At 43.7% G+C, this 21,490-nt stretch overlaps 1 protein-coding gene across 1 annotated transcript; it reads left to right on the top strand.

The window, feature by feature from the left end:
- Nucleotides 1-1,127: 1,127 nt before the first annotated feature.
- Nucleotides 1,128-18,406, top strand: LOC306966756 (uncharacterized protein; the record flags this gene model as incomplete). Its single annotated transcript, XM_079561570.1, has 6 exons — nucleotides 1,128-1,566; nucleotides 2,284-2,376; nucleotides 6,854-6,979; nucleotides 8,208-8,376; nucleotides 14,081-14,262; nucleotides 18,321-18,406. 6 exons carry the CDS (start codon nucleotides 1,128-1,130, stop codon nucleotides 18,404-18,406), a joined length of 1,095 nt encoding a protein of 364 aa, XP_079417696.1.
- Between the last annotated feature and the right edge of the window lie 3,084 nt (nucleotides 18,407-21,490).

Below are 21,490 nucleotides of genomic sequence, written 5' to 3'. Positions count from 1 at the left end.
GCAGTCACAACTCTGGTATGAATGAGCCCAACAGCGGTTGTCGGAAGCACTAAACAAGTATGTACTATTTTAATACTGATATTGTAGCCATGTGCTCTGTGTGCAACTCAAAGCGATACAATAGAACTGAGAAAGGTTTAAAGGAACTTGAAATACTGGGAAATACTTCATGTTTATGTCCCAACTTGCACTCCTTCTCCAGTGTTCCGCTCAAATCAACACTGACCTCGGCTAGCACGTATTTCGGCAGTGAGGAATTGAATAGCCCGGTTTCAGGCTGTGTTAGCAAAAACATCAGCTCATTGTGCATCCCCACAATTTCTTTTGTTTTCTTCTGCATCCCTTTGAGCTAACTAAGCTGTGTTCCCATGTTTTACCCTTACACTTAGAAACATGCTCACATTTTAGATTAATTAGGCAATGGCGCGCTTTTACTGCACAGATTAACTTTTTTATTTTGTCGGCAGGCTTTGCAACATCCAAATCTCTAAACTCTCACTCAGATGTCATGGGAATGTGAATGTTTTTCATCAGTCATTTAGCAGGCAGATCATTTACTCTTATGTACCCGAGTTGTTGCATGAAAAACTGACAATCACATCCAAGAGCCTTGTAATTATCCTCCTTGCATTACTGTTGCAGAAAATAGTATCTAATGCATCTTTTGATGGACCTTTTACTTCTTTTCTCCACCTTATGTTTGTGAGATTCAGGACATGATGCTGCACACCGTAAAGAAGGCTCACACGTGGCCACTTCACTCGTAGAAAGGCGAGAACGAAGGCTTAATAGAACCCATTAACCAATTTTTAACCCATCCATCTCCCTTTTCCTCTGATAACACCTCTTAGCCATTAGTCAGATCAAAAGCTCCATTAATAGGCAATGAAGTAGCTGAAAAAAGCCTGTATAAAGCATGATTTAGGACATTTAAAAGGCGTACCTGTTGTTTTGTCACATTAAAAACCATTGTAACTTATCTAATATTCCTGTTTGTTTTTTCGAGACAGACATTCTTCCGTCCTCCGACACACTGATCCCAACAAGCTCCTTATGTCCTGTGCCGTTCCGAGGCTACGCTCTGAACCTAATACATTTGAGACTGTATTCATGCGGTTGTGCTCAAAATGGCCAGCCCATATTCCCCGACAGGCAGCGACCCCTGCACCCCTGAGCAGCCCCTGCCTCCCATCGCACCGATCGATCCGAGCATCCTCCCTCCTTTGACCTCTGTACCACCGGCTGACCCCAGGAGTGACCAGACACCGAGCGCACCTTCGCTAGCCCCCCCCTCCACGGTCATGACACTGGCCCCTGACGGTTATCCCACTGGGAGACTGTACCCCGATCTGCCCACTGTTTGCGCGCAAGTGGAGGACGCACATTGCAACGACGCCGTCTGCTCTAAGAATCCCCCCACGGTCAGCTGCCCATCAGACGGGATCGCACCGCTGCCCACCGATGTGCCGGGAGAGTTGGTGCAGAGGAAGCCGTCAAATGGGGGCCCAGTGGAAGAGGGGGCGCCGAGCCTAATGCTGCCCAAAGATGCCCAAGCTGAGGAGCCAGGTATGATGATAACAGTTTTTATGTCCAGACATAGTTTTTGTAAATGTTTGTAACATATGAGTAGGTAATAATATTAAAAAGTGTTTGTTTTGCATGTTTTAATTATTTTTTTCCAAGACACTGTACATTGCATTATTCGTTCGATTATTCTTACCAATCCCAAAATGTCTCAACTGAATGATTCGGCAAAAAAGTGAAAATCACCAATTTTCCAAAAGAACTCTTCTTTCTCGATTTGTGGGAAACTGAGTTGTATGATTTAGCCACTTTTCACATCGTCTGTGTGGCTATAAAACAGCAATGTGACAAATAGCCCCCATCTCCCCTACTTTCATCCAATTTGACCTAAAATTATTTTCTGTTAAATGTGCATGTCTTACACTGCAGGATAATTACATTCAAGCAAAACTATCAAACACAAGATCCAACTGAAGTGGAAATGTAAATAAAATGACTGAAAGTTGGCCGTCCCAGGCTCATATTGTCGTCAGTTTGGGGGCTTTGGTTTGAAAATCGTCAAAGACTCTTGTGTTAAATCATTTTCAGGGAAGTGTGAAGTTATCACTAATGATAAGCATGCAGTGTTTTAGGTCTATATACCCCCCCCCCCAAAAAAAAAAACCTGATCCACTTATACCTTTCTAATGTCATGATATTCACAAGTTACACAAATGGAAAACTCCTGCTTTACTGACCGTATTTGTTTTGGTTTTGCAGAACAGAGTTCTCGCCGCTGCACACGCCGTAACCTCCTTTTGATTCTGGGCATAACTATCACCGTCATACTGGTCGTCCTCGCTGCGCTGCTAAGTAAGTCTTCATTCTGCCGTCTGCAGCACTTAGATTTATAAATCAAACTAATATCAGACAGCCCCGTGAACTGCTACCTTAACGTGGTGGGGTTGTTTGAGTGCCCGAATGATCCGAGGAGCTATGTTGTCTGGGGCTTTATGCCCCTGGTAGGGTCTCCCATGGCAAACAGGTCCGAGGTGACGGGTCAGACGAAGAGCAGTTCAAAAGACTCATATGGATGTGAAACACGTAAGGACCGTGACGTCGCCCGGCATGGCGCAGCCGGGGCCCCACCCTGGAGCCGCCAGACCTGGGGTTGGGGCCCGAACGCGAGCGTCTGGTGGCCGGGCCTCTGCCCACGGGGCCCGGCCGGGAACAGCCCGAAGGGACTGCCCGTGTGCCCGCCCTCCTGTGGACCCACCACCCACAGACGGATCCGTGGGGGTCGGGTGCGGAGAGGACTGGGTAGCGGTCAGAGGCAGGTGCCTCGACGACCTGGTCCACATGCACAGCTTCTGGCGTTCGGGACTTGGAACTACACTTCGCTGGGGGGGAAGGAGCCTGAGCTTGTGCGGGAGGTTGAGAGATACCGGCTAGATATAGTCGGGCTCACCTCCACGCACAGCTTGGGTTCTGGATCCCAACTCCTGGAGAGAGGCTGCACTCTCCGTTTTTCTGGAGTTGCCCACGGGGAGAGGCGGCGGGCTGGGGTGGGTTTGCTCATATCCCCCCAGCTCAGCCGTCACGTGTTGGAGTTAACCCCGGTAGACGAGAGGGTCGCGTCCCTACGCCTTCGGGTTGGGGACAGGTCTCTCACCATTGTCTCGGCCTACGGGCCCAACATTGGTGCAGAGTACTCGGCCTTCTCCATTGTTCTACTGGGGGACTTCAACGCCCACGTGGATAACAACAGTGAGACCTGGGAGGGAGTGATTGGGAAGAACGGCCTCCCCGATCTGAACCCGAGTGGTGTTCTGTTGTCGGGCTTCTGTGCTAGTCACGGTTTGTCCATAGCACCATGTTCGAGCACAAGGGTGTCCACTGTCCATAAGTGCACGTGGCACCAGGACAACCTAGGCAGGAGGTCGATTATCGACTTTGTAGTTGTGTCGTCTGATCTCCGGCCACGTGTCTCGGACACTCGGGTGAAGAGAGGGGCTGAGCTGTAAACTGATCACCACCTGGTGGTGACCTGGATCCGCTGGCAGGGGAGGAAGCCGGTCAGACCTGGCAGGCCCAAACGTGTTGTGAGGGTCTGTTGGGAACGTCTGGTGGATCCCTCTGTCAGTGGGGTCTTCAACTCCCACCTCCGGAAGAGCCTCACCCAGATTCCGAGGGAGGCTGGGGACACGGAGTCCGAGTGGACCCTGTTCTCCTCCTCCATTGTCGATGCGGCCGCTCGTAGTTGTGGCCGTAAGGTCTCTGGTGCCTGTCGTGGCGGCAATCCCCGAACCCGGTGGTGGCGCCCGGAAATAAGGGATGCCGTCAAGCTGAAGAAGGAGTCCTACCTGGCCTTGTTGGCTTGTGGGACTCCTGAGGCAGCTGAGAGGTACCGGCAGGCCAAGCGTGCTGCAGCTCGGGCGGTCACAGAGACAAAAACTCGGGTCTGGGAGGAGTTCGGAGAAGCCATGAAGGACGACTATTGGTCAGCCTCGAGGAGATTCTGGCAAATCATCCGACGTCTCAGGAGGGGGAAGCAGTTCTTCACCAACACTGTTTACGGTGCGGGTGGGGAGTTGCTCACCTCGACTGGGGATGTTGTCGGGCGGTGGAAGGAGGACTTCGAGGATCTCCTCAATACCACCGTCACGTCTTCCGACGAGGAAGCAGAGGCTGGGGACTCGGGGGTGGGCTGGGCTTGCCCATCACCCAGGCTGAAGTCACCGAGGTGGTGAGAAAGCTCCTTGGTGGCAAGGCTCCGGGAGTGGATGAGATTCATCCTGAGTACCTTAAGTCTCTGGATGTTGTAGGACTGTCTTGGCTGACACGTCTCTGCAACATTGCGTGGCGGTCGGGGACAGTGCCCCTGGATTGGCAGACCGGGGTGGCGGTCCCTCTCTTCAAGAAGGGGGATCGGAGGGTGTGCTCCAATTACAGAGGGATCACACTCCTCAGCCTCCCCGGTAAGGTCTACTCCAGGGTGCTGGAGAGGAGGATCCGGCCGATAGTTGAACCTTGGATTCAGGAGGAACAATGCGGTTTTCATCCTGGTCGTGGCACACTGGACCAGCTCTATACCCTTCATCGAGTGCTCGAGGGTTTGTGGGAGTTCGACCAACCAGTCCACATGTGTTTTGTGGATCTGGAGAAAGCGTTCGACCGTGTCCCTCGTGGTGCCCTGTGGGGGTTGCTCCGGGAGTATGGGGTCCGGGGCCCTCTGCTAAGGGCTGTCCGTTGCCTGTATGACCGCAGCAGGAGCTTGGTTCGCATTGCCAGCAGTAAGTCAGACCTGTTCCCGGTGCGTGTTGGTCTCCGCCAGGGCTGCCCTTTGTCACCGGTTCTGTTCATTACCTTTATGGACAGAATTCCTAGGCACAGCCAGGGGCCGGAGGGTGTTCGGTTTGGGACCCTCAGGATCTCATCTCTGCTGTTTGCGGCTGATGGTGTTCTGTTGGCTTTAACAAATCAGGACCTTCAGCTGCTCTGGGGCGGTTTGCAGCTGAGTGTGTAGCGGCCGGGAAGAGGATCAGCCCCTCCAAATCTGAGGCCATGGTTCTCCACCGGAAAAAGGTGGCTTCCCCTCTACAGGTCGGTGGAGAGTCCTTACCTCAAGTGGAGTTCAAGTATCTTGGGGTCTTGTTCACGAGTGAAGGACAGATGGAGTGTGAGATCGACAGACGGATCGATGCGGAGTCAGCAGTGATGCGGTCGCTGTATCGGTCTGTCGTGGTGAAGAGGGAGCTGAGTCGGGGCAAAGCTCTCGATTTATCGATCGATCTACGTTCCCACTCTCACCTATGGTCATGAGATTTGGGTCATGACCGAAAGGACAAGATCGCGAATACAAGCAGCCGAAATGAGTTTTCTCCGCAGGGTGGCTGGGCACACCCTTCGAGATCGGGTGAGGAGCTCAGTTACCCGGGAGGAGCTCGGAGTAGAGTCGCTGCTCCTTCACGTCGAAAGGAGCCAGCTGGGGTGGCTAAGAAATCTGTTCTGGATGCCTCCTGGTTGCCTCCCGCGGTAGGTGTTCCAGGCATGTCCTAGTGGGACAAGGCCTCGTGGAAGGCCCAGGGCACGCTGGTGGGACTATGTCTCCGAGCTGGCCTGGTGTCGCCTCGGGGTCCCCCCAGAACAGCTGGAGGAGGTGTCCGTGGATCGGGAAGTCTGGGCATCTCTGCTGAGACTGCTGCCCCCGTGACCCGGCCCCGGATAAAATGGAAGAAAAAAAATGGATGGATGGAAATATCAGAATAACTAGAGATTACCCAGATTACCACTGGCATTAGCACAGATGTCTTTGGATGCAAGTTATTAGTTCTACTGCTGCTAAATCTTCAAATGACAAAATGTGCCAGATGGTGAAGGCTGTGGTGTAAGTCTGAGAGATGTTTAGAAACTTCTAAGTACTTTAACGTGAAAAGATGTGCGTGTTGTTCTTCAGACGTCTTATTTGATCAACGAGATGTTTAGATCTTAAAGTGAAATGGAATTATGGACCCGGCCACGGATAAAGCGGAAGAAAATGGATGGATGGATGGAATTATATGATGATTCACTGAACACACACACACATAAAAATGCAAAACAGACGTGTAATGTGTACAAGAGTGTGCTAATCTCACCTCACGTTATTTGAGGGTAAGTTACTGATGGACTGTGACATGTTAAAACATTTTGTGTTTTTGTGTGGAAGATAATGGGTAACGTAAGATTAAAATAGTTTGAAGGAGAGGAGAGTCTGCCGTGCACTTTTCAAAAATGTTCATTTCAGGGTTCATGCGGGGCATTAAAAAGCATTCAAAGTGATTAATTTTCTCCAAAATCAATGTCATTAACCTCTTAACACTAGGTGGGGGTTAAGAAGTTTTGAAAAGCATCAAATTAGATTCAAACTGTTATTAAATTTATTAGAAACTTATGACATTGCTCAACAATATTTACTGTTGTTCATTGAAATGACCAAAATGATGGCATAAACTGTGGTTCTGTGACTTGAAAATCAATGTAAAAAGTCAGGACTGGGAGCGCGCACTCTCTGACGCAACATCCTGGAATGATACTTTGGGCATTACTGCGATGAATCCACTCTAATTGGTTTTGCAAATTTCAAATATCAGATAGTATCCTCTCATGAGCCCCCTCTCATTAATTTAGACCAAATCTGAATCATTTATGAAGTGAAAAGCTGCACCCTGGAGGGACAGAGATTATTACAGTTGTCCCAGTTACAGGCTCCATTGTTTTTATATTCCAGTTAGATCTCACAACATTAACAGTCAAAAAGTTGCCCAACTGTTTTCTGAACTTTGAATCTCTCTTTATCTCCCTCTTCCAGTCAAGTTTGTTGCGTTTCCGGAGAGCCATGATCCCTTTGGATTGATGATAGACTGCAAGGAAACGACTGAGATTCTTTCTATGTCCCAAAATCCAGCTAATCAGACCAACCAAAACAACACTGGAGGTAAGTGTTGACCAGAGAGTGCTCTAAACGTACTGCACTGCCAATGTCGTCAACCAATATATGAGATAAACAGAGCTGTTTTCATGTTCATAAATAGAAATGGGACAGGGAATTCTTAATGCGGAGGTAGCAGATATGGCAAAAATGAAACAAAAACCAAATCCTTACAAAAAGAAGTCCACATGGAATGGAAGATCCAGTTAAGCAGCATTGTGTCAGTTTGGTCTCTTTTCATCATAAAATAGTGTTATGTAAAATATGAATATAGAGTACTATGGTCACTCACTGGAGTACCAGCGTCACTTTAAAGCAGCCCTTTTTACACTCTGACCTCAAGGTGATTTGAATCAGTGACTTTTTTGCCATAGCTGTTAGCAGCGCTTTCAGCATTACCATGAGTGCAGTTGCAGCTGTAGGAGAGTGTCATGAAAATGTTTGCCTTGGTGTGTATGTGGCGTCTGGCCCATTAGTGTGTATGGGGGAATCCGGCCAATGGAGAGACTCCAGGCCTTTCAGCCATTTGTGAAGCTTCTGCCATTTCAACAGTTTGACCAGTTTATGGAATTTAAAAAGTTTATGCAATATTAATAATTGCAAATTAACCACTTTAAGGAATGTTATGCAACTTAAGAGTTTGTGCCATTTAGGATTTATGAGCATTAAAGAGTTCATACAATTAACATAATTTATGCTAATTAACACATTCATGCATTTTACCAGTTTATGCAGTTTACACAGTTTATGCAATCTTAAGTTTATGCAACATGACATTTTATGTATTTTACCTTTTACAAATTAACCAATTTATGCAATTTGAACACTTTATGCAATTTCTGCATTCGCTTCCCGCAATTTCGCAGTCAATCGCAATGGTGCAGCCACTGCAAAAGTTTCTAGTTAGTTTCTGTGTCGCTTTTTTGATTGTGTTATTGTTTCTATTTACTCTTTTGTTGCTTCGTGTTTTCGTCTCTTTTTATGTCTGGTCTTCGTAGTTTTTTGTCTTATTTTCTTCGTTTTTGTTGCCTTTTTCATCACATTTTCCTTGCTTTTTTGTCCCTTTTTAGTCTGTTTTTGTGGCTCTTTTTTTGTGTCACTTATTTTCATCCTCGTTTTCGTTGCTGTTTTGATGTTTTTTTCAAAAAGCTTTTAGATTCATTCACTCCATAGGCTGCCAATTTGGAAAAAGAAATTCTGTAGATGAATGTCCTCTATGCGCTTCCATTTGCAGATTGTAACTTGGCCCACTTGGGCGACAGACAGCGGATAGTGGGAGGCTCATATGCGCCCAGAGGAGAGTGGAAGTGGATGGGCAGCATGCAGTGGAAGGGGTGGCCCATCTGCGGAGGAAGCATCATCTCATCGCGCTGGGTCCTTACGGCTGCCCACTGCTTTGTCAGGTAAAACACAGAGTAAATGTAAATCCCTTCATTCTTTAGCTGGGGTCACCAAACTGTAGCCTACTCTCTCCCCAAAGGCTTTGTACATATCTGTTAAAGTTCTTCTTCTTCGTCTTCTTCGTCTTCTTCTTTGTTCATCCATCATTTCATTTGAGTTTTTTAGTGAAACTTTCTTGAGTTTAGTGCGAGATGTTGTCCTCAGAGAAACTTAATAGTGAGAGAAAATAATAAAACAAAAATTAAAATGTACCTGATATTTTATACATGTATTAAACCAAGGTTTAGCTTTTGAGATGCTGACACCAAATTTAAATGTTAATTCTGTGAATCAGATAAAATACTGTTTTTATTTGCTGTCCTCAAAAGCCCAACTTTCTGACATAAAAATCACATGAACACAAACCAAGTGGGGACAATAATGTCACATCTCGGCCAAAAACAAGCTCTGCAGTTCACTCGAACGCAGCATTCACAGACGCAACTAAATGGTGTAAAAATACTGAGTAAACATGCTACTGATAATCAGACACCGACACGGCTATTATTGCAGTGGGACTGTCATTGTAAAGCAGGGGTGCCCAAAGTGTGGCCTGGGGCCAAATGTGGCCATCAGACTCATTTTATTGTCCCTCATACATTTTGTATGATGTCATTGTCCACTTTTCAAAATAATCTGCAAATCAGTAAATGTACCACTCTTCTAAACTGGTACTGATGACCATTTATGTTCACTAACCTTGGAAAAACATAAATGCTCTTTGAAAACTCACTTGCAGGTCCAGGTTACCTGATTTATTAGTTTTATTGCTCATGAAACATCACCTTCTAATGCACTATTATGTGTTGTACATCTTTGGTTTCAGGTCAGCTGATATTTTCATCATACTGACTGTATGTTGCAGTAGGGTCGTATTGTAGAATACTTGATAAAGCCAAGGAATACAACACAAAAATCAGAGGGAAAATACATTTTCTGCACAATCTGGTCAAAAATGAAAATTATTTTGGAGGGGTGGGATCAGTGCTTAATTTGATCCCATCAGGGTAAACAATCTGGGAGAGATTTTGCAGGATTTGCGATGATCTAATGGTGTTTAAAGGTGCATAATGTAACTTTTTATGTGGACAAAAAAGTTTGTGTGTGTGTATTTAACCTTGTAGTTCCTCCTTCTGATCGTGATAAACCAAACAACGTTTTGCAAAATGTTCATCAACAAACCGAAAGCTGTAGACAGAAATCAGTCAGGACTTACCTGTACCATGTCACAAACCTCAGAAATGTGAGCCAAACGTGACTTTGTAGCAACTGAGAGTAACGAGGAAGACATTAGTGTGTATTGGGGAATGGCGGCGGCAGGTAGCAGCAGCTTGGCAGGCGCTGATGCTTTACCTTTCCTAAAGAAATCTGGGAAGCCGCCCGATATAACAACTACCGTAACAACCTGGACATTGTGGCCATTGACAAAAGATATCAATGCCCGGGCCTTAGGTGTGCTATTTGTGTTGTTTTGCCTGTTGGCTCTCACTACTACGCAAATTTTTGGGAGCTGGGTAGCCGCTCGTGAACGCTCAACCTCACTTGGCGGCGTGCCAAAGATGCTCGCTGTTCCTTTGGACTCGTGGAGCCAGTATATAATCTACTCTAATGTGCTGGACGGTGGGCAAGCCGTTTGCCAGGATGACCACCGCAGACAGCTACGCGCACGGAGAGTGGCTCGTCACGCAGCAGTTCAGCGGGGATATGCGAGGATTCTTTGCATTATGTTACTACTATGCGGAGATGTCCATGCAAATCCTGGCCCTATGGTCTCACAACTTTCACCGCAGCTGGATACATCCACGGCAACACCAGTGACCTCCATGCTACAAGGTAACATCTTAGCATGCTGTGCGTCCAAAACTACAGAACTCGGCTCGCTGCAGACCATTATTACCTCCAAACAACGAAACACTAAACTTTTTCAAACAGTTAATCATGCGTCAGTACTATGGAACCCCAAAACCAAACCGAAAGGAATATTCGGCGGACATATAAACATACGCAGTGTGATTTCAAAAACGGAACAGTTGGAACATTTACTTTTGGATTCAAATCTTGATTACCTGTGTCTTACAGAGACTTGGTTAACATCCACGACTCCTCTATCCGTGTTTACAATTCCAGGATACAATGTTTACAGACGGGACAGAGGGAAGGGGAAAGGGGGCGGAGTCTTAATCTACGTGAAAGACTGCTTCACTAGTCACCAAATTGACATTCCAGTGAAAACTTTGGAGTGCGTCGGTGTTACTATAACCCTTTCAGCACAAATGTCATTCATTTTACTTGCTGTATATCGACCACCAAATGCGGCAAATGATTTTTTTTCTGGCTTAGCTGAAACACTTAAAAAATATGAAAGAAAGGAAACTCTGTTAATGGGCGATCTGAATATCAACTGGCTTGACAAAACAAAAAAGAAAAAACTTAAGGATATCACAAACTCAGTACAAATGACTCAAATGATAAACAGGCCAACTAGACTAACAAAAAACTCCCAAACCTTGATTGATTTAATATTTACAAATAAACCAGATAGGGTTACCAAAACATACAACTTAATAACAGGTTTGTCAGATCACAACCTCACTCTAGTTGCTAGAAAAATGAATAAATCCCGGTACAGGGACAAACAGCAAACAAATAGTCAAAACAAAATTCTCCATGTTCCTAAGAGAAATCAGACAGCACTGATGAATGATCTAAAGGAAATAGATTGGGAGTGCAAAGTTGACAGTAAAGGCTGTGAGCATACATGCAGTAATATTACTGTAACTTTACAGGAGACTGTTGCCAAATATACAGAATTAAAGAGAAACAAAACTAACAAAAAGAAACTGCCATGGTTTAGTAGCCCCCTGTGGGATCTAATGAAGCAGAGAGACCTGGCTCTTAAAACCTTTCTTAAATCAAAATTGACCACTGATCATTATGTATATAAAAGCCTAAGGAACAAGGTTACCATGCAGCTTAGAAAAGCCAAGGCAAACTTTTATCTAAATTTGATTAAAGATGCAAAAGGTAATAGTAAACTTCTTTGGAAAAGCATGGATAAATTACTTGGGAAAGAAAAAACAAATTGTGACCATGTACAACTTAAAATAAATGGAACTACTCAAAATGACAATACAGAGGTGGCAATACATTTTAATGATTATTTTTTAAATTCCGTGCGGGATCTGGCAGATACGTTCCCGAAACCAAATTGTGTATATAATTTTAATTGTGATGAGTCGTTCCTTAAATTATCAAATGTAGCTGAAGGTGCAGTTTTAAAAGTAATATTGCACTTAAATAATAGTAAATCTAAAGATATTTTTGCCATTGACACTGTGTTTTTAAAAGAATACAAGGACATTTTAACCCCAGTGCTAACTAAAGTCATAAATCAGTCTATAAATGAGAGTATTTTTCCTACAGTGCTGAAAACAGCTATGGTAAAGCCTATACACAAGTCAGGAGACAAGCTCCAGGTCTCTAACTATCGACCTATAAGCATCCTTCCTACTATCTCCAAAATCTTCGAAAAAGTTGTTGCAGCGCAGCTTGTGGAACATCTTGATTACAATGCTGCACTACATCCTCTCCAGTTTGGTTTCAGAAAACGATACTCAACGGAGACTGCATGCTGCTACTTAATAGAGGAAATAAAGTCCAGTCTGGATAGTGGAGGAGTTGTAGGGGCGGTCTTTCTTGACTTGCGTAAGGCCTTTGATACAGTAAATCATGAACTACTGATAGATAAGTTAACAAATTTCTCCATAAGCACAAGTACAATAAAATGGATTCAATCTTACCTCAGTGCAAGGCAACAGTGTGTATCAGTAAATAATGTATCATCTCCCTTACGAGCATGCACTATGGGAGTGCCGCAGGGTTCTATATTAGGGCCCTTGCTGTTTTCTCTTTATATTAATGACTTTCCATCTGTTTGTATAAATGCCAAAATGATAATGTATGCTGATGACACTGTGGTGTATATTCATGGGAAAACTGTTAAAGAGGTTACCCAAAAGTTAACCGAGGAAATGAAAAACATTTCTATTTGGTTGAAAAACTCTCATTTAACCTTGAATATTGACAAAACGGTTTCTATGTTTTTCACAAATCGCTCTAAATCCTCACTATGTGAGACTGGACCAAAAATCACCATTGAAGGTCAGGAAATCTCAAATGTAGACCAAATTAAATACTTAGGAGTCATTCTGGACCCAAATTTAAATTTCAAAAAACATATAAAAAAATTAACCAATACGTTGAAATTTAACATAGCGAATTTTAGATATATTAGAAACTCTTTGACTATAGATGCTTCTAATCTTTATCTAAATGCGATGATAATCCCGCACTTTCGCTACTGCATGACGAGTTGGTCGCAGGCCTGTAAAACAGCATTAAGGCCCCTGGAGTCATTGTACAAAAGTTCTCTTAAAGTTCATGACAAAAAATCTCGCTTATATCATCACTGTCATATTCTTAAAAAACATAGTATATTAAGTTTTGAAAACATAATCATATATTCAAATCTCTGTCTGTTGTTCAAGATAATTAATGGTACAGCAGCTCCTCCATTAAAAAAGTTTATTTCACTGAGCTCAGAAATTTCATCTCGAGCCACTCGGTCGACTGTTCGGGGCGAGTGTAGGACCCCCCAGTGTAAATCCGCACTCCGCAGCTCCGCTTTCTCCAGTGTGGCCATCAAACAGTGGAATATGTTGCCAACAGAGCTGACCACATGTGTAAATTTTAACACTTTTTCACACCAGGCTAAAAAATGGCTTATTTTAAAACAAACTTGTTCCCATAATGTCCTGTAATTGGTGTGTATGCAAGAGCGTGAAATCTAATGCTTTGAATGAATGAAGTGTGTGTTGATTTTAATGCTGTTTTTGGGGAAATGTATTATTCTGTATTAATATTTTTATGACTTTGTTGACATCAGTCTGCCCAGGGACTGCAGGTGGAAATTAGCACAAGTGCTATAACCTGGTACAATGCATCTCTCCCTTTGAGGTTAATGTATATTGTACACTGCCCCTGTTCAAATAAATAAATAAACTAAACTAAACTAAACTAAACTATTGGGGCTGCCGGGTTGGAGGCAGGGAAAGTTGAAATTGTGGTTTTCTGGCGAGAGACATCAGGGGGAGTTGAAAGACCCCCCAATCATGCCATTAACACTTGTATTACCCCAGAGGGCTACGAAAAAGATTTATTATGGTGAAAAGTTTCTTTGATCTGCTTTTAGCTCTGGGTGAGATGGACGTCCAAGATAAAATTTGGAACATTTGCATATCATTGGTAAATTGTATCCTATTTTTGTAGTTGTGTTTTGCAGTTGTAGTTGTGTTACATACTGTGATATGTTCTTACCTTAGCTTAGACGAGTTCATTTGTACCTGTCTGGTCCTCAGTCACGTAAACACAGCACAGACAGTGTTAGCATTTAGCCTCTCCTCCTCTCCACTGTAGCTCCAAACAAGGTGAAGATAGCTTTTCCACCTTTTCCCTATTTAAATATGGTTACGTGAAGGGCCCTTAATGAAAAAGAATTATTGAAATAAATTCTATTTGTTGGGCGAAATGAGTTGGTGGCTTTATTTTTGTGTTTAACAACCGTTTATGTTTAATAGTTTTAACAGAGTTTTTCCTCCTCTTTATTAGTCACAGCGAAAGGTTGAACGTCTCAGATTGGCTCGTGCAAGTGAACTCGGTGTTCACTGAAGAGGGTTCCCCGGGGAGACGCTACGCGGCGCAGCAGGTGCTCTGTCACCCCAAATACAACATCACCACCGTCGACTACGATGTGGGTCTGCTGCGGACCATCACAGAGATCAACATGAACGGTAAGAAGGGAAAGGTGGCGCCATCTGCTGAAGGAATACAGGCAGTGATGTTTTCACTTAAATCTTTAAGTGAAAACATGTCATTTTGATGTAAAATTGATAAATTTTGTGTTTTGTTTACTTTATTTTTCATAGTAATTTCTTATATATTCAAATGTTATGGTATTTCCTTAAAATGTTACAATTATCACATGTTTTCTATCTCATCGTTTACATAACATAAATCAAACTTTTACGCTCAAACAAGGCAAGGCAAGGCAAGTTTATTTGTAGAGCACAATTCATACACAAGGCAATTCAAAGTGCTTCACAGTTGAAAACAAATAGAATCAATAAAAACATCAACATAAAATTAATCAATTACAGTAAAAGGCGAGAGTGCAGATAAAATACTTTCAGTCATATGCATTGGTAAAAAGAACTGTTTTCAGCCTGGATTTGAACATTGTCAGAGTTGAGGCCTGTCTCACATCCTCGTGAAGACTGTTCCAGATTTTAGCTGCATGAAACTGAAACGCTGCCTCACCGTGTTTATTATTGACTCTGGGAACCACCAGGAGGCCCCTCCCTGAAGTTCTCAGGGCCCGAGATGGTTCATACGGCTCTAACATGTCAGAGATGTACTTTGGAGCTAAACCATGAAAAGACTTGTACACGAGCAGAGCTGTTTTAAAGTCTATTCTCTGAGTGACAGGAAGCCAGTGCAGAGACCGGAGCACTGGACTAATATGGTCATATTTCCTGGTTCTTGTCAGGACTCGAGCAGCAGCGTTCTGGATGTACTGTAGCTGTCTGATAGCTCGTTTAGAGAGGCCAGTGAGTAGGCCGTTACAGTAGTCTAACCTGCTGGAGACAAATGCATGGATAAGTCTCTCTAAGTCTGGTTTTGACACTATTCCTCTGATCTTAGCAATGTTTTTCAGATGGTAAAAAGCTGCTGATGTTATTGCTTTGATGTGGCTGTTTAAGTTCAGGTCTGAGTCCATGATCACTCCTAGATTTCTAACCTGATTTTTTGGTTTTAGAGAGAGAGACTCAAGGTGACTGACAACACTTTGTCTTTGTGCCTGTGGGCCAAAAACAATGATCTCAGTTTTGTCTGAGTTTAGTTGGAGAAAGTTGTTTTGCATCCACAAACTGATCTGTTGGATGCAGTGACAGAGTGTATCTACAGGCCCATGTTCACCAGCCGTCAGTGACACGTAGATTTGTTACACAGTACACAGTATTTGTTACACAGTTACACAGTACTCACACTATACTCTTTTTTCCTACTTTTAAATATTCTACCCTAACTCTGGTACACAGTATACATATGTAGGGTATGAGGGTTTATTAATCAATTAATTTGTTTATTAATTAATTAATAGGTCGTAGATTAGCCTTAAAATTTAACGGGGCACCAGTTCGAAAGGCGAACAAAATAAAAGTAAGAATAGGAGGCTAAACTACAGTTATCTGAAGGAAGTAAGATCTTTAACGTACACATGGACCCTTATTCTGAAATAATAAACACCGACATTACCAAAGCAAACTGTGGTTTATGGAGGTTTAATGATCAAAATCAATTAACAGACGGCATTAAATATTAAAGTACAAACAGAATAACCTAAAAGGCTAATAGGATGAATAATCAGATATAATGTTCTAAAATTGTATCTGAAAGTCAATAAGGTGGTTTTCTGAGAAGTTATGTGAGTCTTATTGAGCTAGGTCTATGAGCTTACGACTGTGAGAAAAGTTTTCCACGCCAACTGTGGTCCGGCGTTCCAAAGTCCTGGTGTCCGACGGCCTCTCTCTCCAGCTCCTCGGGGCCTTGGGGTTTGGATTGACCAGCTAGACTCAAATTGGTTTCGCTGAAAGCTCAGCGATCAAAAATGTTGTTGTCTTGTAGGAAAAATGCAAATGTTCTTAAAAGAAGTAACAGATAGTTACAAATCACGTCAAACGACGGGCTCAAACTTAAAGTTCTTGTGGTCCATCTGAGACAAAGGAGAGGTCAGAGTTCAGCGGGGGATGTCCATGTGCTCCCTTCCGTCTCTCCTCCTGTCCCACCACACTCTCACAAGAAGCGCATTCAAAAGGAAGAGCAAGAGCGTCTCTCCAGTTTTTTTATACCAGGCCGGCCCTCCACGGGACTCTTGGACCAATGATTCAGTCCGTAACCCGATATTATTAGGGCCCAAGTGGGAAGGGAGGAAGGCTTATCTTGGCGAGAAATTCATGAAATACATTCCTATTGCGATAAACACATTAACAACTTCACAAACTTTCTAAATGCATTCCAACATTTCGAACAGTATGTTTGTACATTGCATCTTTTTGACCTGGGGAAGAATTCATCATTAGAACAGATCGGTTGAGTTCATTCTCACTGTCCATGAATTAAAGAATTGGCTTATTACTCAAATCGGATGTTTGAGATTCAGTCTTTAGTCCAATTCGAAGGTCAATAGAGAGTTCTCATCTCTGGTTGTGAGGGTTAAAGGATAGATCATCACAGTCTTTTTCTCCTGATCTGTGACGTGAAGTGAAGACATTCCAAAACCATAAAATGGTCTGGGGGTCTTGAGGTGGGGGTTTTGGTTATCTCTGGAATGCGGTAACCACGGTGAAGAGGGCAATAGGTCACCCACATGCTACACATATATCAGCCGGTTAGGGGTCCTATTTTTTCCCAACTATCCTTGGGAGGGGAAAAAATGCAGTTGAGTAATGTTACTTGAAATAATTGTCTAGGTCGGTCAGTTTTAGTCCTGATTTTTGACCTTGTTTAGGTCTTAGTTAGTATTTTGTTTATTATCTTTTGACCCAGTTCAACCTCTTAACCCCCACCGGTACCGAGCACATTTTCTCCAATTTGCCATTACTAAAATCTAAAAGCTTCTTGAAAAAAGTATCAAAATTGTGACATATGTTAGAAGAAAACCAGGATGAAAATGCAACAAAAATGTGTCAAAAAGTGACAACAAAAAGCCACAAAAGAGCAACAAAAAGGAACCGAAAATGTAACAAAAACATAACAAAAAGAGCAACAAAAGAGTAAAAAAGAAAGCGATTAATTTTTGCAACAAAAAAGTGGCAAAATTGTGATGGAAAAGAACGTGAAAAAGTGACAGCAACAACGCAAGGCATAAGAGCAGTTCAACCTGGACAGACTCAAACAGGCAAAAGTGGCGACTAGGAAAATGTATTGACATGTATATTAGCTTTGGCGATCACAGCCCGGAGGTCGACATCGATGTATGAATCAGTATCAGTATGGAGGAACAGCTTGGAGTCAAGGTGCGTCCACGCCCCATCTGCCTCTCGTTGGACGCCAAACAACGCCGCTTCACATACTTCACACTCGCGACAAACGCCTGTTAGCTGGCGCGTGAAGTTTTGCAAGCGTCATACATAGGAGGCGTGTCTGGCCACCAGTTGTTGACTCAGGGCGCACTCACACTGGACATCCGAACCTGCCACTCTCCAGCTCGTTTGAGGAAAGGCCTGGATGCCCCGAACGGCCCGCGCTCACACTTACACAAACGAACCGAGCCGTGGCCGAGCACGAGGAGTTGTTTACAAGTGCACGTGAGCAGCAGCAGCGCAACATAATGCGGAAGAAAAAAACAACCTAAACAGCTGCGTGAATTAATGTCTATGAGCCCCTGTCAAATCTCTTCACTCCACTTTTCTTTGCATTTTACTACAGTTTAACAAAAAGGGCTATGGTGAATATAACAGTCGATTTTAATAAAGCAGAGAAATAGAGAAGTGCGCGTCCCTCTGTCCCGCTCAGCTGAGGCGGGGGGGAAGCAGCACCTGCCGCTCTGAGCCTTTCTTTGGAGTCATATACAGCCTTCAAAAAAGGCTACGAGAACAGAAGATATGACGCTCAGTTTATGTCATTCATTGCTGCTTTGGCCACTGGTTAAACAGCTTTATGTAGGTGAACTCCTGGAAGTCTACGCTTTAGGTTACGACGGGATATGTTGGTGGGGTTAAGAGGTTAATGAACATAAAGTTGCTTTCAGTTCTGTTTAAATTTAATGAAAAGATAATCCTGTGAGAAGAAAAGCTTTCTCTGAACTCGCCCTCGTTCGACCTTCAATCATTTACCGAATGCAGTCGTACAGTAGATCATGAGATGATCCGGTGATTGCAAACACTTGGCGATCACAATGAAATGAAAAGTCTTATCTTGTGAACTTTGGCAGATGGCGTGCGTCCCGTGTGTTTGCCCCGAGCGGAGGATTCCTTTTCCCCTGGTGCCAACTGCTGGGTCACAGGCTGGGGCCACACGAAGGAGGGAGGTGGGCTGCTGCAAACATGAAGTATTTTAGTCCACTCTAAAAGCAAAACCACGAGCAAGTCTTTGTGATCAACTTCTAGTATCCATTTAGTTCAGCACACGTATAGCAGGCAAATTATTTAAGTCCCAAACTGGTACTCGGGGCAATCTGCTGTAGATTCAATTATATATACATTTATTTATGCTTTACTTTTGCATTTAAGTTTGGTATTTTTTGGGTCTTGACATGGTTTCCACCCAGCCATGGCATAATTTAGTCCAAATTAAGTGTCTTTAGATCCTTTTTAGAGATGTTTTAAGCTGCACTTGATCTTGATCTAGGCCAAGCGGTACTTCAGATATCAAGTGTCTTATGAGGTTGTACTTGGAAGGTCAAGTCATTTCTAAGGTGGTGCTTTGGGTGACTTAAACACTGACCTAAGCCATTGATAAGTATAAATCATATTCTTACATTGCAAAAAAAAATAAAAATAAAAATGTATTTGTTTTATATTTATTGTAAGTACACAAATTTTATTAAAAAATAAACATAATGTCACATGCCAGGGTGTATATTTTTTTAGGTAACAATATATAGTGTTTTAAAATCCTTTCTGTTCTCTGCCTCTCAAAATGATCATATATTGGGCATCTTTGTCACAGACATAGAGCAAAAAACACCCATGTTTTTTTTACTTGTCAGATACTTACTGTGCCATCGACAGAGCAGGGAATGACAGTTTTGCATAACCCCTGATTTTATATTATTTGTAATGGCCCTGGCTCTGTACCTTGATGGCCTTAACTTGATGTGATCTGAACATGATTTCCACATAATTGCTCTAGTCTTGAATGCATCGTATCCTATTGTAACATGGATCGGACTCAATTTCTTTGTCCTCTCTTTAGGGCGTGGATCCGGTAGGCTAAAGCAGGCTCAGGTCAAAGTGATCAACCAGTCTGTGTGTTCGCATCCAGATGTCTATGGTGCAATCCTTACTCCGAGCATGATGTGCGCCGGCAACATGTGCGGAGGGGTGAGCCCCTGCAATGTAAAGCCTACAGACAATCAAGTGTCCTCGATTTGGAAACCTGTCTGACAAGAAACCTTTTATTTATTTTTCATGGTCCGAAGGGAGACAGTGGAGGGCCTCTCATATGTGAAACCGCCATCGGAGAGTGGAGACTGGCGGGAGTGGTCAGTTGGGGAGACGTCTGTGGCCGACCCAACAAACCAGGAGTGTACACACGAGTGACAAACATAATTGAGTGGGTCGAGGGATACTTGGAGGTATGCATGATTGTACAAAGTGATAAAAACCTACAGCGGCACTTGTTTTCAAATACTAACAGCCTTGGCCTTTTGTAGGGCTCACCCTGACGACTGCAGCGCACAACACCTGCCCTTACTGATAAGACCTGGACTTAGATAATAAAATATAAAGCCAAGTGGCAAACCCTGCGTGTTGTGTTTTCTTTTATCATTCTCTTAAATGTCCCATTTTAGCCCAAAGAATAAAGTCTATAGCCGCAGAAGAGTGTCTCTTCAGGTGTCAGATAGGTCTGTAGTCTCGGCCAGATATGGCCAAGGTTTTTGATGCCAGGGTCACATTGGATATTTGAACTTTCCACACGGGCCAGACCGATTTGGTTGTTTCAAACAATTACTATTCTCATTAAAGAGGGGGTATTATGCTTTTTTCAATCACATAGCACCAGTCTATAGCACTCTTTAAGAACCTCTGACTCTTTCCGACACGCCCCCTCCACACGCTGTCTGTGGCATCAGTGGGGAGGGGGTTCTGCTGAGGAGCAGTGGTTGGTTACTCGGCTGGTGACGAAAGCTCAGAGGCGTCTCCAGGAGGTGGGGGCGTTCCTAGGAGGACTCAGGCAAACCTATCCCTAAAATGGCCGCCATCAGAGTTTTTACAGATTACTCAAAAATACGTGAATGTGCCAAGGCAACACTTCAGGCATGTTTTTAATGAGGGAATGACATAATAACATGATGTAAAGCTTGAAAAAGTCGATTTTGCATAAAACCCCCCCTTTAAAAGAGCAACATGTGGTGTTTAAACCAAAAGCCTTGTCACCACCGTTCCAGTAGAAGGCGCCTCATGCCCAGCAGTGGTGCATTGTTACAGGCGCAGAGCAACTTATGTTTTCCACCATGCTGTTCAGCCGCTTGACGGCTAATAAAGAAGCCATTCAATAATGCCTAGTTTAACGTAGTTTTTTACTAGAGGACTTCCCTGTTTTTATATCTGGACACAAAAGATTTTGGCGACGAGGATGGGAGACGAAAGAAAAAGTGCATGAAAAATTGCAACGTCAATCGGAAAAGGTGAAAACCTTTTAAACCTTTTATGAAAACGAAGAAAACTTCGAAGCCTATTTGGAAAGGTTGGAGCAGTACTTTGTGGCGAATGACCTGAAAATAGACAATGACAAAACAAGGGCAGTGCTTTTGACAGTGGTTGGTAAAAAGAACCACACGCTGCTCATGGACTTGTGTGCACCGTTAAGGCCGTCGGAGAAGAAACTCGCAGAGCTAATTTAGCTCATGAAGACACATTTTGTGCCGAAGACCCACTTTATTGCACAAGGATAGAAGTCAAGAAATCAACGAGACAACGAAGCGAGTACATGGCAAGCCTATGGAAGCTAGCAGCCGCGTGTAAATTTGGGAATTTCCTAGATGACGCTCTCAGAGATAGATTTGTGTGTGGGGTCAACAAGCTCCGTGACCGGGTTCTGCTCACACTAAAGACCTAACGCTTGCAGCAGCAGCATACGACACGGGACTGTTTTACGAGGTAACAAAGCAAAATGCCCAGCAGTGGTCCCAGAAAACGTACAAAGCTAACGCTATTTCTAAGACGAGCACAAGCAAGAAAGAAGAGCGAGGGAAACCATGGTACCGATGTGCGGGCCACGGACACGCGCCATCTG

This window comes from Gobius niger, assembly GCF_951799975.1.
Source record: "Gobius niger genome assembly, chromosome: 8".
Lineage (NCBI taxonomy): Eukaryota > Metazoa > Chordata > Actinopteri > Gobiiformes > Gobiidae > Gobius > Gobius niger.
This window is presented reverse-complemented; position numbering and strand designations above follow the sequence as displayed.